The 13392-nt window shown below is 40.7% G+C and overlaps 1 protein-coding gene across 1 annotated transcript in view; it reads left to right on the forward strand.

The window, feature by feature from the left end:
- The window catches only part of EP300 (EP300 lysine acetyltransferase), a 94951-nt gene that overhangs the window by 74428 nt on the left and 7131 nt on the right, over positions 1-13392 (forward strand). Inside the window, 9 exon segments of the mRNA XM_017870239.1 lie at positions 731-819; positions 3260-3340; positions 5206-5262; positions 6193-6270; positions 8676-8743; positions 10491-10641; positions 10763-10909; positions 11460-11573; positions 12344-12532. Coding sequence (XP_017725728.1) covers positions 731-819; positions 3260-3340; positions 5206-5262; positions 6193-6270; positions 8676-8743; positions 10491-10641; positions 10763-10909; positions 11460-11573; positions 12344-12532 — 974 coding nt within the window.

Here is a 13392-nt window from a genome sequence, read left to right on the forward strand (position 1 = left end):
TTTTTTTGAGACGGAGTCTCGCTCTGTCACTCAGGCTGGAGTGCTGTGGCCGGATCTCAGCTCACTGCAAGCTCCGCCTCCCGGGTTCACGCCATTCTCCTGTCTCAGCCTCCCGGGTAGCTGGGACTACAGGCGCCGCCACGTCGCCCGGCTAGTTTTTTGTAGTTTTTAGTAGAGACGGGGTTTCACCGTGTTAGCCAGGATGGTCTCGATCTCCTGACCTCGTGATCCGCCCGTCTCGGCCTCCCAAAGTGCTGGGATTACAGGCTTGAGCCACCGTGCCCGGCCTGGGGCATTCTTATATTCACCTGTGGGTGCAGATTCTTCAGCGTGTGCTGACTTTCCTGTACATACCAATTCACATTATTGGTTTTTTGTTTTTAAAATAAGACTGTGGTCTTGCTGTGTTGCCTAAGCTGATCTGGAACTCGAGGACTCAGTCTTCCCACCTCAGCTTCCTGAGCACTGCAGGCATGTGCTACCTTGCCCAGATATTCCTGTTGGGTTCTTTGGTAAAGTGATGGAAGGATATGACTGCTAAGCCTACCTCAGTGTTTTGAAACAATGTAGTAGTAAACCGAGAATGATTTTCAGGAACTGAATTAGCCCATTTTAATTAACATAAATGAGAACTAAGACGCCACTGACTTTTGTTTCTAATTTGCCATTCTTACTGTTCTAGCTTGTCCTTAAGGCCTCTGTGCATTTTAACAAATGGTTTCTTTTGCAGTTGGAGTTCTCTCCACAGACACTGTGTTGCTATGGCAAACAGTTGTGCACAATACCTCGTGATGCCACTTATTACAGTTACCAGAACAGGTAAGCTTGGCCAGGTGTGGACCATGGTCCATGTGTCCACTTGTCCAGGGAGTGCATGCGGATGGGCCAGCACACAAACAGTCATGGTTCATGTGTATCTTGCTTGAAGACAGCTGTATAGCACAAGTTCTGTTTTTTGCCTTCTGCCTTTGTTTGCAGAATTAACAAAATTTTCTATCAGTAGCCTTGCATCAGTTACCTGGGTTCCTCCCAAAACCTTGAGAAGTTAAGCAACTTTGTGAGTTGTTGGCATAGATGGGCCTATATGCCAGGCCCCACTTCTCTTTCTACTGTGTTTTTATTGATCACCACAGCCTGAGGCAAAACTGAGAAGATCTTTAAACTTTGAAACTCGCTAGACAGCTTTTTGGAAATGTTTCCTTTTATATGAGGTCTATCCCTAAGTAGTTGTTCTTAGAATACATGAAAACAGGATTCTGGAGTCTTTTATTTGCCTCATTAAGCAAATTAAAAGGAAAACCTCACATAGGTTTGTACCTTACTTTTCCCAATACAGCCTTGTATGTGACAGAGGATGATTTGAGTCTAATAAACGAGGCACCTCCCTAATTTTCTCCTGCCCAATCAATGGCTGTAATTATATAAATAGCATTCACTAATCTATCTTAACCACAATTTGTCTGCTGTTTTCAGTGATCACCTACAAACACAGCTTGCATTGGGTATTTATTTGGGGCTCTGATCAAATAATAAGGCAGGATGGTATTAATACCCTTTATTTGTTTTGTTTGTTTTTGTTTTGAGACAGAGTCTTGCTCTGTCACCCAGGCTGGAGTGCAGTGGCACTATCTCGGCTCACTGCAAGCTCTGCCTCCCGGGTTGATGCCATTCTCCTGCCTCAGCCCCACAGGTAGCTGGGACTACAGGCGCCCGCCACCACACCCAGCTATTTTTTTTTTTTTTTTTTTTTTTTTTTTTTTTTTTTTTTTTTTTTTTTTTGTATTTTAGTAGAGACGGGGTTTCACCGTGTTAGCCAGGATGGTCTCAATCTTCTGACCTCGTGATCCGCCCACCTCAGCCTCCCAAAGTGCTGGGATTACAGGCGTGAGCCACCGTGCCCAGCCTGCCCTTTATTTGTTAATACCAAATCCATGGTGTTCGTTTTTGCTGAACTTGTGTGCTGCAGATGCATTTCTAGCTTTGAAAAGTCACTTAAACTTTTTCTTTTAATGCTTCTAATGCTTTGTAGACCTAATGCTTTGATTTTGCAGTGAGTAAAATCTAGCTTTTATTCATTTGAAACCTAGAAAAGGTGGGACTCAAGTTGTTATAAGTACCTTATGTTTACAAAAGCAAGTAACTTGACATGAAACTTTTCTCATGTTTACTACAACAGTAGTCTAAAGTGTTTATCTTTGCACCAAGCCATCTTTAATCAGGTACCTGCACACATCACTTCCTTTTGAAATGTGTCACTTGATGGCTGTAGTCAGTATTTAACTACTTGTGCAGGCTTTTCAGTAAACAATTTTTTTCTTTGTTTATTGAGACAGGGTCTTACTCTGTCACCCAGGCTGGAGTGCAGTGGCGCAATCTCAGCTCACTGCAGCCTCCGCCTCCCGGGTTCAAGCGCTTCTCCTGCCTCAGTCTTCCAAATAGTTGGGATTACAGGTGTGTGTCACCATGCCTGGCTAATTTTTGTATTTTTAGTAGAGATGGGGTTTCATGATGTTGGCCAGGCTGGTCTCGAACTCCTGACCTCAGGTGATCCACCCTCTCGGCCTTCCAAAGTGCTAGGATTACAGGCGTGAGCCACCGTGCCTGGCAATGGTTGTTTTAGATTATTGTTTTCTGCAGTTGTATCTATAGTGGGCTTTTGAGGTGGGGGGGCAGGGGCTGTGGTTTTTTGTTTTGTAAGTGGGAAGAGGTGTGATGCCTATACTTAGGTAATGAGTAGCAGTTCTTCTCTCCCTGGTATATTTATCCTTCTTCCTCCTTTTGATTATTTACATCACATAGCGTTAATTGCTGAAATGAAAGGATATGGGTCTGTGTAATTGAAACTTTTGCTTTTATTTGCAGTAATCATTTGCTACTTGTGATCCCATTTGAGATATTTAATGCTAATCTGTGCTTTGCCTTGGCTTTCTGCTTTGTGTTCTGTCTTGCTTTTATGTTTTCTGTTGTCTTGCAATCCCTCATTTCTTCGTTTGTTTTGTGTTTTTTTTTTTCTCCCTCATGCTTGTCGTTGTCTGCACTTGGCTTTGATTGCAAAAAACAAAAAAAAAACAAAAAAAAACAAAACCCAAACTGTGGGGCCCATATATCTGCATCATTGAATGTCCTTGTCGCCGTTGATGACCTGCTCTCTGCTCCCGTCCCCCTCCTTGGCCTGCTGTGATTGGTGGCTTCGTTGCTTGGCTTGGGCTGTGTTGTGTGAACGGAACAGTTCACCCCAGTATGGCCTTCTTGCCGACAGGTATCATTTCTGTGAGAAGTGTTTCAATGAGATCCAAGGGGAGAGCGTTTCTTTGGGGGATGACCCTTCCCAGCCTCAAACGTAAGTAACTGCATTATTTTGAAAAGTGCTAATTAGTGTGTTGTCTGGTGATTATGCATAGGCTTATTTCTAAATGAACTTAAGCTATGCTGTTGCATATGGTAGCCATCAGCCACATGTTGCTATTTAAATGCAAATTAATTTAAATAAAAATTGTTTATCACGTGGACTACTCACATTTCAAGTGTTCAGTAGCTATAGCTGTGTCTGGTGGCTGCCATATTGGTCAACACAGATAGAGAACATATCCATCATAGTATCAAGCTTTATGCGACATCACTGAACAAGGGAATATGTCAGCGGTGGGCAGTCATCTTAGTTCTAGTAAAAGTGTTCTGTATAGGAAGCAATCAGCTTATCTTCAAAAAATTGGAAGGTTAGTACAAGAAAACATCATTATTAACTCTTCTGAGTTTGAGGGTAATTGAACTGATAACCACCTTATGCCCTTCTCTTGTAGGTTAACAGAAGATCCAAGTCACTGTTATAGTGAATAATAGACTTTAACAACATGCAGGGGTTAAGAGATTTGCTTGTGCTTTGCAATCTCACAAGCTCTTACCACTTAGTAGATGGCCAAGAAAAAGATTTCAAACAGATAGTCTAATAGTTTAATCTCTTAAGATGTTGGCAGTCATTAGAATTCATACTGGGACTATTTAAGAAGGAAAAATTGTTTAGTGTAAATTTAATATTATTGCAGGTTCTTTCTTCTGTTTAGGACATTGCACAAAAATATGGAATTGTCTTGTTCCTAGTAAAAGTGGGGCTTCTGAGAAAAGCTGGTTAATTTTTCTAAATTGGGTTGTAATGATAGCAGTGTCTGGGTGCTAGCTAGGAGAGTAGATACTAGGGGCCTTTGATCCTTGAAACATTTTGACACTTGGTTAAGCCAGGAAGGTTAGCTCTAGGGTAAGTTTTCTTGATGCCAGAAGAGATGTAAGCCTTGCCACTGAACTCTCTCAGGTGGCTTACCAAATACTCTAAACTTTAAGGCAGTACATCTCTAACTTTGAAAAGTGGAGGAACAAGACCCTTCCCAATTCTGCAGGCCTATAGTGGACACCAGTGTCTAACTCCCAGATTGTTCCGGTGCTGCTGGTCTTCAGATTGCACTTGGAGTAGCAAGACAGGCCATTCGGGAAAATGCTATTAACAGAGATGAATGAATCTCTAGACCATAACTAGTATAAGAAACAGTTTTCAGTGTGGACATGTCCTCATTTTTGTAAGGAAGTATAATGGAAGTCCCAAGTTGGGCCCCCTAATGTGAATTCTAGTTGGAGAATGGTAAGACTGTTAGCTTTTGTATGTCGTGAGGCTATGAGCAGTGTATTAAATAATGCTGGGTTTCAGGATAGGAAGCCGTGTGACATTTTAAAATGTTAAATATGGGATTTTTGTACTTCGAAATTACCCCAAAACATGCATTCTTAATGTTGAAATTTTATGTTGATGTAAAAAGTTGTTTGTGAAAAAAGACTTTTTATTTAAATAGTGATTTACTTCCCAGTATACACACTGTCTTTTGTAATTCAGTCTAGGAACATTAAACCGTAAAAAGATACAAATACCTAACACCAAGGGGAGTAATAGACAAGATTTTAAAAGGAAAAGAATCGTATTTCTAGTTCTTCCTGGGTTCTCAATTTCTGATAAGAGGAAATTTATTTACTATGAAGTCCTATAGAACATTCCTTTACATAAACATGCATTTTGTGTGAGCCAGGAATGCAGCTATTTAAATATGTATTCTTAAAAAACCTGAATCTGTTGACACTGTGAAGTTTGTTCCTTTGGTTAGAACACAGTCAGATTGCTCATCTCTATCACTTTTTCTCATTGTGTCCCTTTTCTGTCCTTAGTACAATAAATAAAGAACAATTTTCCAAAAGAAAAAATGACACACTGGATCCTGAACTGTAAGTACAATCCCCTTGAATAGTCAGTATGCTTGACTTCTCTTTTTCCCTTTTATTCTCTTGGTTTGCATGACCAATCAGATGATCCTATATTCTTCGGCTGAATCTACATAACGTACATCTAATGGATAGTAAAACCATGGAAAACATTGAAGTACTAAGGAAGATTATTTCTTAATGTTAATTTTAATGTTCTTGATGTTGAATGCGAAACATTAAAGATCTAAATTTCTAGTTTGCAGTGAGGCCTTTTAGAGCATGGAGGACTGAAATGTGTGTTTTCTAGATGTTCCTAAAATGGATGGGATGGTATTTGGATTTATTTGGAATTTTCAGCACCAGTAATCTCTTGGCTGGGCACGATGGCCCACATCTGTAATCCCAGCACTTTGGGAGGCCAAGGCAGGCAGATCACCCAAGGTCAGGAGTTCGAGACCAGCCTGGCCAACATGGCAAAACCCTGTCTCTACTAAAAATACATAAATTAGCTGTGCATGGTGGTGCGTGCCTGTAATCCCAGCTACTCGGGAGGCTGAGGCAGGAGAATCGCTGGATCCCGGGAGGCGGGGGTTGAAGTGAGCCGAGATCCACTGCACTCCAGCCTGGGCGACAGAGAGAGATTCCATCTAAAAAAAAAAAAAATTAGCCAGGCATGATGGTGTGTGCCTATCCTAGCCAGGTAGCTGAGAGGCCAAGGCAGGAAAGTGGCTTGAGCGCAGGAGTTCAAGGTTACAGTGAGCTATGATCATGCCACCCACTGCAGCCTGTGCAACAGAGACCCTATCTCTAAAGAAATAGAAACGTTATTAAAACTATTTTGGTTATTTGGTCATGACCTTGGCTGTCTTTGTCAGAAGTCATGGGAAATAATGGAAGTTTTCATTTGGTTAAGGTTTGGGGTTAATGTTGGAACTGGCTCTGCTCTTCCAGGTTTGTTGAATGTATAGAGTGCGGAAGAAAGATGCATCAGATCTGTGTCCTTCACCATGAGATGATCTGGCCCGCTGGGTAAGGCTTACTTACCATTATTACTTTCTCTGGAATTTTTCTTTATCATGAATATTAACAAAGTTTTTATTGTATGCAATGACTGTATTATATCTTCAAAGTCACTATCTTTAAATTGTTTTCTTTGGGTTTGGCCTCGATAATTAACAGTTCACTTTTAAAAAATTAACCTAGTATCCAAAATAGATTTTATCTTATTTTATGCATTATTTTAGCCATATAAATATATTTTATTCTGCTGGATTTTTAAAATTATGTTATAGTTATTACACATCCAGAGTAAATGCTTTTGGCCAGGCAAGGTGGCTCAGGCCTGTAATCCCAGCACTTTGGGAGGCTGAGGTGGGTGGATCACCTAAGGTCGGGGGTTCCAGACCAGCCTGACCAACATGGCAGAACCTCGTCTCTACTGAAAATACAAAAATTAGCCTGGCGTGGTGGTACACGCCTATCATCCAGCTACTTGAGAGGGAGGCGGAGGCAAGAGAATCACTTGAACCTGGGAGTGGGAGGTTGCAGTGAGCTGAGATCACGCCACTGCATTCCAGCCTGGGTGACAGAGTGAGACTCTGTCTCAAAGCAAAAAGTAAATGCTTTTATTCAGGCATCTAGAAATTAGGATCCTGCTGCTAATGACATACCAAGTTGTCTGGCCCTGGTAAGTGTCACCCTTTGGTTAGGGCAGGGACAGCAAGTTATAAGGCTGTAGTCATAGTGTAATTGCCTAGTAAAAGGGAGGGGCTCTGTACAAGAGAAACTAATCCTAGCCATGTTCCAAAGGAAGTGGGTATATGGGACATCCAGTGCCTCTCATTAGGATGGGATCTCCGTGTCTTCTGCTCTGTTCTTAGACTGATTGTTGTTCCTGATTTGGAGGTTACAAGAAAGGGCAGGCTAATTGACAAATTTCACTTTTCTTTTTTTCACTGTTATTTTCACATAGAAAATAACACTAAGGAAAATATGTGATGGTTTTAGTGGATACTTTATCTTCAGCGTGACTTGTCTTTTAAGTGTGCCTTTTTACAGACTTTGTAAGAATGATTAAGAGACTTCTCGTGGTTCTTCCAATTTAGGATCAGTCAGCTGAATGAAAATAATCTGTTATTACTGTGTTAAGCTTCCTTTTCCTTAAAAGTAATTTATGTTCATTATAAAATTTGAATAGTATGACAATTTATGAAGTAAAAAGGGACAGTCTTAGCTTCTTTCTTCCCACCCAGATTCCTTGCCACAGAAATAACACTCTTTTGTACATAGAATCATACGTTTTCTTTTCTTTTTTTGAGATGGAGTTTCACTCTTGTTGCCCAGGCTGGAGTGCAATGGTGCAATCTGGGCTCACCACAACCTTCGCCTCCCAGGTTCAAGCAATTCTCCTGCCTCAGCCTCCCTAGTACCTGGGATTTACAGGCATGTGCCACCACGCCTGACCCGGCTAATTTTGTAGTTTTAGTAGAGACAGGATTTCTCCATGTTGGTCAGGCTGGTCTCGAACTCCTGGCCTCAGGTGATCCGCCTGCCTCAGCCTCCCAAAGTGCTGAGATTACAGGCATGAGCCACTGCGCCCGGCACATTTTCTTGATTTATGTTTATTTAATTTTTGTATCTTGTTATAGGTCATAGACTTTTTTTTTTTTTTTGAGTATCACTTTCATCGCCCAGGCTGGAGTGCAGTGGTGCAATCTTAGCTCACTGCAACCTCCGCCTCCTGGGTTCAAGCAATTCTCCTGCTTCAGCCTCCCGAGTAGCTGGGATTACAGGCACGTACCACCATGCCCGACTAATTCTTGTATTTTTACTAGAGACGGGTTTTCGTTACGTTGGCCAGGGTGGTCAACTCCTGGCCTCAAATGATCCACCCATCTCGGCCTCCCAAAGTACTGGGATTACAGGCATGAGGCACCACACCCAGCTGGTCATAGCCACTTATGTATATCTGCTGCATTTTTAATGGATGCGTAGTATTCTGTAATATAATCCATTTATTAGTTGGTGAACAAGTTTATACAAGAAACTCTACTTAGCGACATATATCATGTGCATCTGCAGTAATTGAATCTATTGGTTCTACTCTCAAAATGTACATTCCAACTAGTAGCATATAGGGAATGTCACCACTTAGGTTTTGCCAGTGTGATTGGGGAAAAAAATCCTACCTTGATTTGTAATCCTTGATCATCTTTTCATGTGTAAGCCAATTTATATGCCCTTCATGTCTGTTGCTTGTTTTTCAGTTATCTTTTTTGTTCTTACTGGTTTCTAAAAGCTCTTTGTATATTAGTTTTATTAACTCTTCGCTAGAAGTTTAGAAATACTTCCGCTAGATTTGAATTTTCACTTTTTGTTAATATACATTTAATGGTTTCTTTAAGTTGTGTAAGCAAATTTTGGTTTACATTTAGATTCGTCTGTGATGGCTGTTTAAAGAAAAGTGCACGAACTAGGAAAGAAAATAAGTTTTCTGCTAAAAGTAAGTTTTATTCTTAAAGGTAAATTTTGGCAAAACGGTGTGAAGCCTAGATAAGAAACCATCCAAAGTGAATTACTTTGTTTTAATCACAGTAATAATCAGAGTAAAAGTAAAATAATTCTATAATCTCCTTATGCTTTTGGTGTGAAATTTATTAGACCAAAGAAAATTTCCAAGGAACGGATTTGTGGAATGCACAAGATACGTGTTTTCCTGTTCTTATATTTTCCCTATTTGAGGCATTTCATAAAGGAGGAATAAGGCGTGGAAATGATTGGCCGGAATTGCCATCCCTCTGTTTATTATTTTTTATTTTATTTTTTGAGAGTCTCGCTCTGTCACCCAGGCTGCAGTGCAGTGGCACGATCTCAACTCACTGCAATCTCCGCCTCCCAGGTTCATGTGATTCGTCTCAGCCTCCAGTATATCTGGGACTACAGGCATGTGCCTCCACACCCAGCTAATTTTTGTATTTTTAGTAGAAATGGGGTTTTGCCATGTTGGCCAGGCTGATCTCAAACTCCTGATCACAGGTGATCCACCCACTTTGGCCTCCCAAAGTACTGGGATTATAGGTGTGAGCCACCATGCCCAGCCCCTCAGTTCACACCATTTATATGGGCTACCTTTTGGCCTTATGTGATTCTTTTCTGTTGTGCCAGGAGGATGTCAAGAATTTTATCATGTAAGTAATTAACACTAATAATCTAAATGGAGCATTTGATTTAGTTTTGGTGTGTTTTACTGATCTGCAGATTACTTTGATTCTTGTAAGGTTTCTCAAAATGCTCAATCTTTGTTACTTTAAAATAGTATTGCAATCTAGGTGAAGTCCATAGAGATGTTCATTGTGGTGTGTGTGTGATATATATACCTCTATATACCTAAGTATATATATACTATATACTATATATATATACTCTATATGTGGGTTGTTGCATTTTGTTTTTGTTTTTTGGAACAACAAAGTGTTCAACGTTGTGTTGTCCAGGCTGATCTTGAACTCCTGGATTCAAGCAATCCTCCCACCTCCAGCCTCAGTCCAAATGCAGGGATTAGGATTATAGTGTGTGAGCCTTGTCTCCTGACCATTGTTCTATTTGTTTGTTTTGTTTTTTGGGTTTTGTTTTTTTTTTTTTTGAGACAGAGTCTCGCTCTGACACCCATAGTGGCGCAATCTCGGCTCACCGCAACCTCCGCCTCCCGAGTTCCAGCGATTCTCCTGTCTCAGCCTCCTGAGTAGCTGGGATTACAGGCGTGTGCCACCATGCCCGGCTAATTTTTGTATTTTTAGTAGAGACGGGGTTTCAGCATGCTGGCCAGACTGGTCTCGAACTCCTGACCTCAGGTGATCTGCCCGCCTCAGCCTCCCAAAGTGCTGGGATTACAGGCATGAGCCACTGCAACCAGCCCCTGTTCTGTATTTTTATAAACTCTTCCAAAATTGGAAATTTTTCAAAATGAAAAGTTGGGGAAAATGACATTTAGAAATTATTGAGTACTGTGTCTGCTTTAACAGCACATATATTAAAATTAGAATGATACAGAGAAGATTAGCATGTTCCCTGCACTAATATGACATGCAAATCTGCAAAGTAGTGAATACTTAAATATGCTGTGATTTTTTAAAATTTCACCAAGTTACCCTGTTTGTATTGAAAAAAGTACAAATGAGATTTAAGATTGAACCTTAAGACCAACAATAGTAAATTTGCACCTCAGTAACTTTTAACTTGTACATTCCTAGGGTTGCCATCTACCAGACTTGGCACCTTTCTAGAGAATCGTGTGAATGACTTTCTGAGGCGACAGAATCACCCTGAGTCAGGAGAGGTCACTGTTAGAGTAGTTCATGCTTCTGACAAAACCGTGGAAGTAAAACCAGGCATGAAAGCAAGGTATCTAGTCATTTCACTTTTCTTCTCTCATGGATCCAAAATTGCTCATACGTGGTTACCATTGGTGATTCCAATCTGAATGAATTTATGTTGTGGTCCCCCCACCATCTCAATTGTATAGGTTTGTGGACAGTGGAGAAATGGCAGAATCCTTTCCATACCGAACCAAAGCCCTCTTTGCCTTTGAAGAAATTGATGGCGTTGACCTATGCTTCTTTGGCATGCATGTTCAAGAGTATGGCTCTGACTGCCCTCCACCCAACCAGAGGTATGACTGGCTCACAGTGGCTAGCTCCGGATTTCTGTGGGAGTTCCAAATTATAATAGGTGGAAGAGTATAACAGGCAAGAAAATGTTGAGTGTGCTTGGTTTGGAAATGCAAAATCTCAAGTGTCCAATAATTGTAAAGTGAAACAGATTAAAAAGCAAAACCCCCCAAACAAAATAACTGCTCGATTCTGCTCTTCTGTGGTCATAATAATAAAGGATATGAATAGCAACCTGAAATTGGAATTTGGAAACAAACATACTACTCTTCAGAAAATGAGCTTAAATCTGGATAATGTGTAGGAATCACCAAATACTGATGGATGTGTATGTGCCAGGCACTGCTAGTTACTTCAAATAGAAGGAAACCACAGGCTCGCTGAACTTTCCTGAAGGGTTCACAGTGGAGTCGCCCACCTGCCTGTGATGAGCTTCACAAATGACGATGTGAGCAAAGAGCCTGGGAGAGTGAGAGAGAGTTATTAGGCACATGGAGTAAATAACTCATTTATGTGACTTGACCTTTCTTTTTTTCTCTTCATTTTGTGTAGGAGAGTATACATATCTTACCTCGATAGTGTTCATTTCTTCCGTCCTAAATGCTTGAGGACTGCAGTCTATCATGAAATCCTGATTGGATATTTAGAATATGTCAAGAAATTAGGGTAAGCATGTTTTGATAATTCTTAGGGCATTCTGGTGAGATATAGGTTAAATATGCAAATATAGAACTCTTTGCCTTTTTTTCCTCATTTTAGTTCTTACCTAACAATTCTCTCAACTTTGTTAGAGCCCCTTTGAAGTTAATGTCAGTAGGAGAGAAATGGATATGTTGACTCTAGTTTCACCCATCCAACATCAGTTTTGTTTTGTTCAGCTGAGCTATTGGGTCCAGTTTGCTTTGAAGTTTGATTTGTGCCTCTCGTTTGAGGGCAGAATTTTAACTGCGTTTGATCCTTTTATAACCTGGGTATCAAGACCAGAAACAGCTCTGGAAATACTTCTTACCTTTAGAGTATGTATGTCATTGGAAACATTCCCTCATCTTGAAGACTGTTTCTCTGAATAGTGTGCCTTTTAATTTAGCTCTCTTGTTAAACGGGTCCATTTTCCTTTGCAACGTAATCTTCATTTGGTCTTAACATGCAAACTTAGGGTTTTTGGATCCGGGGCTAAGTCATCCGCTTTCTGGCTGAGATTCACAACATCCCACCATGGCCTCCAAAAATAAGTAGAGGCAGTATGAGATCCATTGTTTAAATTACTGTGAGTTATGCCTAATTTTGGTTTCACAATGTTAATCTCATGCTGGGTTATACACTGTGTTATCTTGGGAAAAATTACTGGTATCTATATCAACTCCACCTTGTGGTTTAAAGTGTAGCCTTCTAGAATAGATGGTGTTTTTTCCTTAATGTTCTCTTTGTATTGCTAGTTACACAACAGGGCATATTTGGGCATGTCCACCAAGTGAGGGAGATGATTATATCTTCCATTGCCATCCTCCTGACCAGAAGATACCCAAGCCCAAGCGACTGCAGGAATGGTACAAAAAAATGCTTGACAAGGCTGTATCAGAGCGTATTGTCCATGACTACAAGGTCAGTTGGGACATGGGGGCCAGGTGCTGACAGTAGATCTGGAAATACACTAATGTTACTGCTCTGTATTCTGTCATCTAACTTTTTTTTTTTAAACAAAAGTCTTATTTGTTCTACCTCTTGCATGTAATTCCTAAAAATGCTAATTTGATTGCTTTTATTTTGTATATTCAAAATTTTCAATGTAAGAAAACCAGGTTTTGAAGAGTGGTAGATCAAGAAGATCAAGAGATCCCTGTTTTAAACATGTAACCAAAATTTTATTTTATTTATTTTTTTTAGGGAGGTAGAGTTGGGGTATCGCCATGCTGCCCAGGCTGGACTTGAACTCTTGGCCTCAAGCAATCCAAAGTGCTGGGATTACAAGCATGAGCCACTGTGCCTGGCCTTAAAATATATCTTTTTGTTTTGTTTTTTTTTTGTTTGTTTGTTTGGTTTGGGTTGGTTAGGGTTTTAGGGGTGGGGATGTTTTGTTTTCAGACAGGGTCACTCTGTCACCCAGGCTAGGGTACAGTGGCATGATATCCGCTCACTGCAACCTGTGCCTCCCAGGCTCAAGCCATCCTCCCATCTCAGCTTCCTGAGTTGCTGGGACCACAGGTGCACACCACCATACCTGGCTAATTTTTGTATATTTTTTGTAGAGACAGGATTTCACTATGTTGCCCAGGCTGGTCTCAAACTCCTGAGCTCAAGTGATCCACCTATTTCAGCCTCCCAAAGTGCTGGAATTACAGGCATGAGCCACCTCACCCAGCCAAAAATACATTCTCTATTTTTTTTTTTTTTTTTTTTTTGGACAGAGTTTCACTCTTGTTGCTCAGGCTGGAGTGCAATGGTACGATCTAGGCTCACTGCAATCTCTTTTTTTTTTTTTTTTTTT

The sequence above is a fragment of the Rhinopithecus bieti genome, unplaced genomic scaffold (assembly GCF_001698545.2).
Source record: "Rhinopithecus bieti isolate Rb0 unplaced genomic scaffold, ASM169854v2 scaffold_4967, whole genome shotgun sequence".
Classification (NCBI taxonomy): Eukaryota; Metazoa; Chordata; class Mammalia; order Primates; family Cercopithecidae; genus Rhinopithecus; species Rhinopithecus bieti.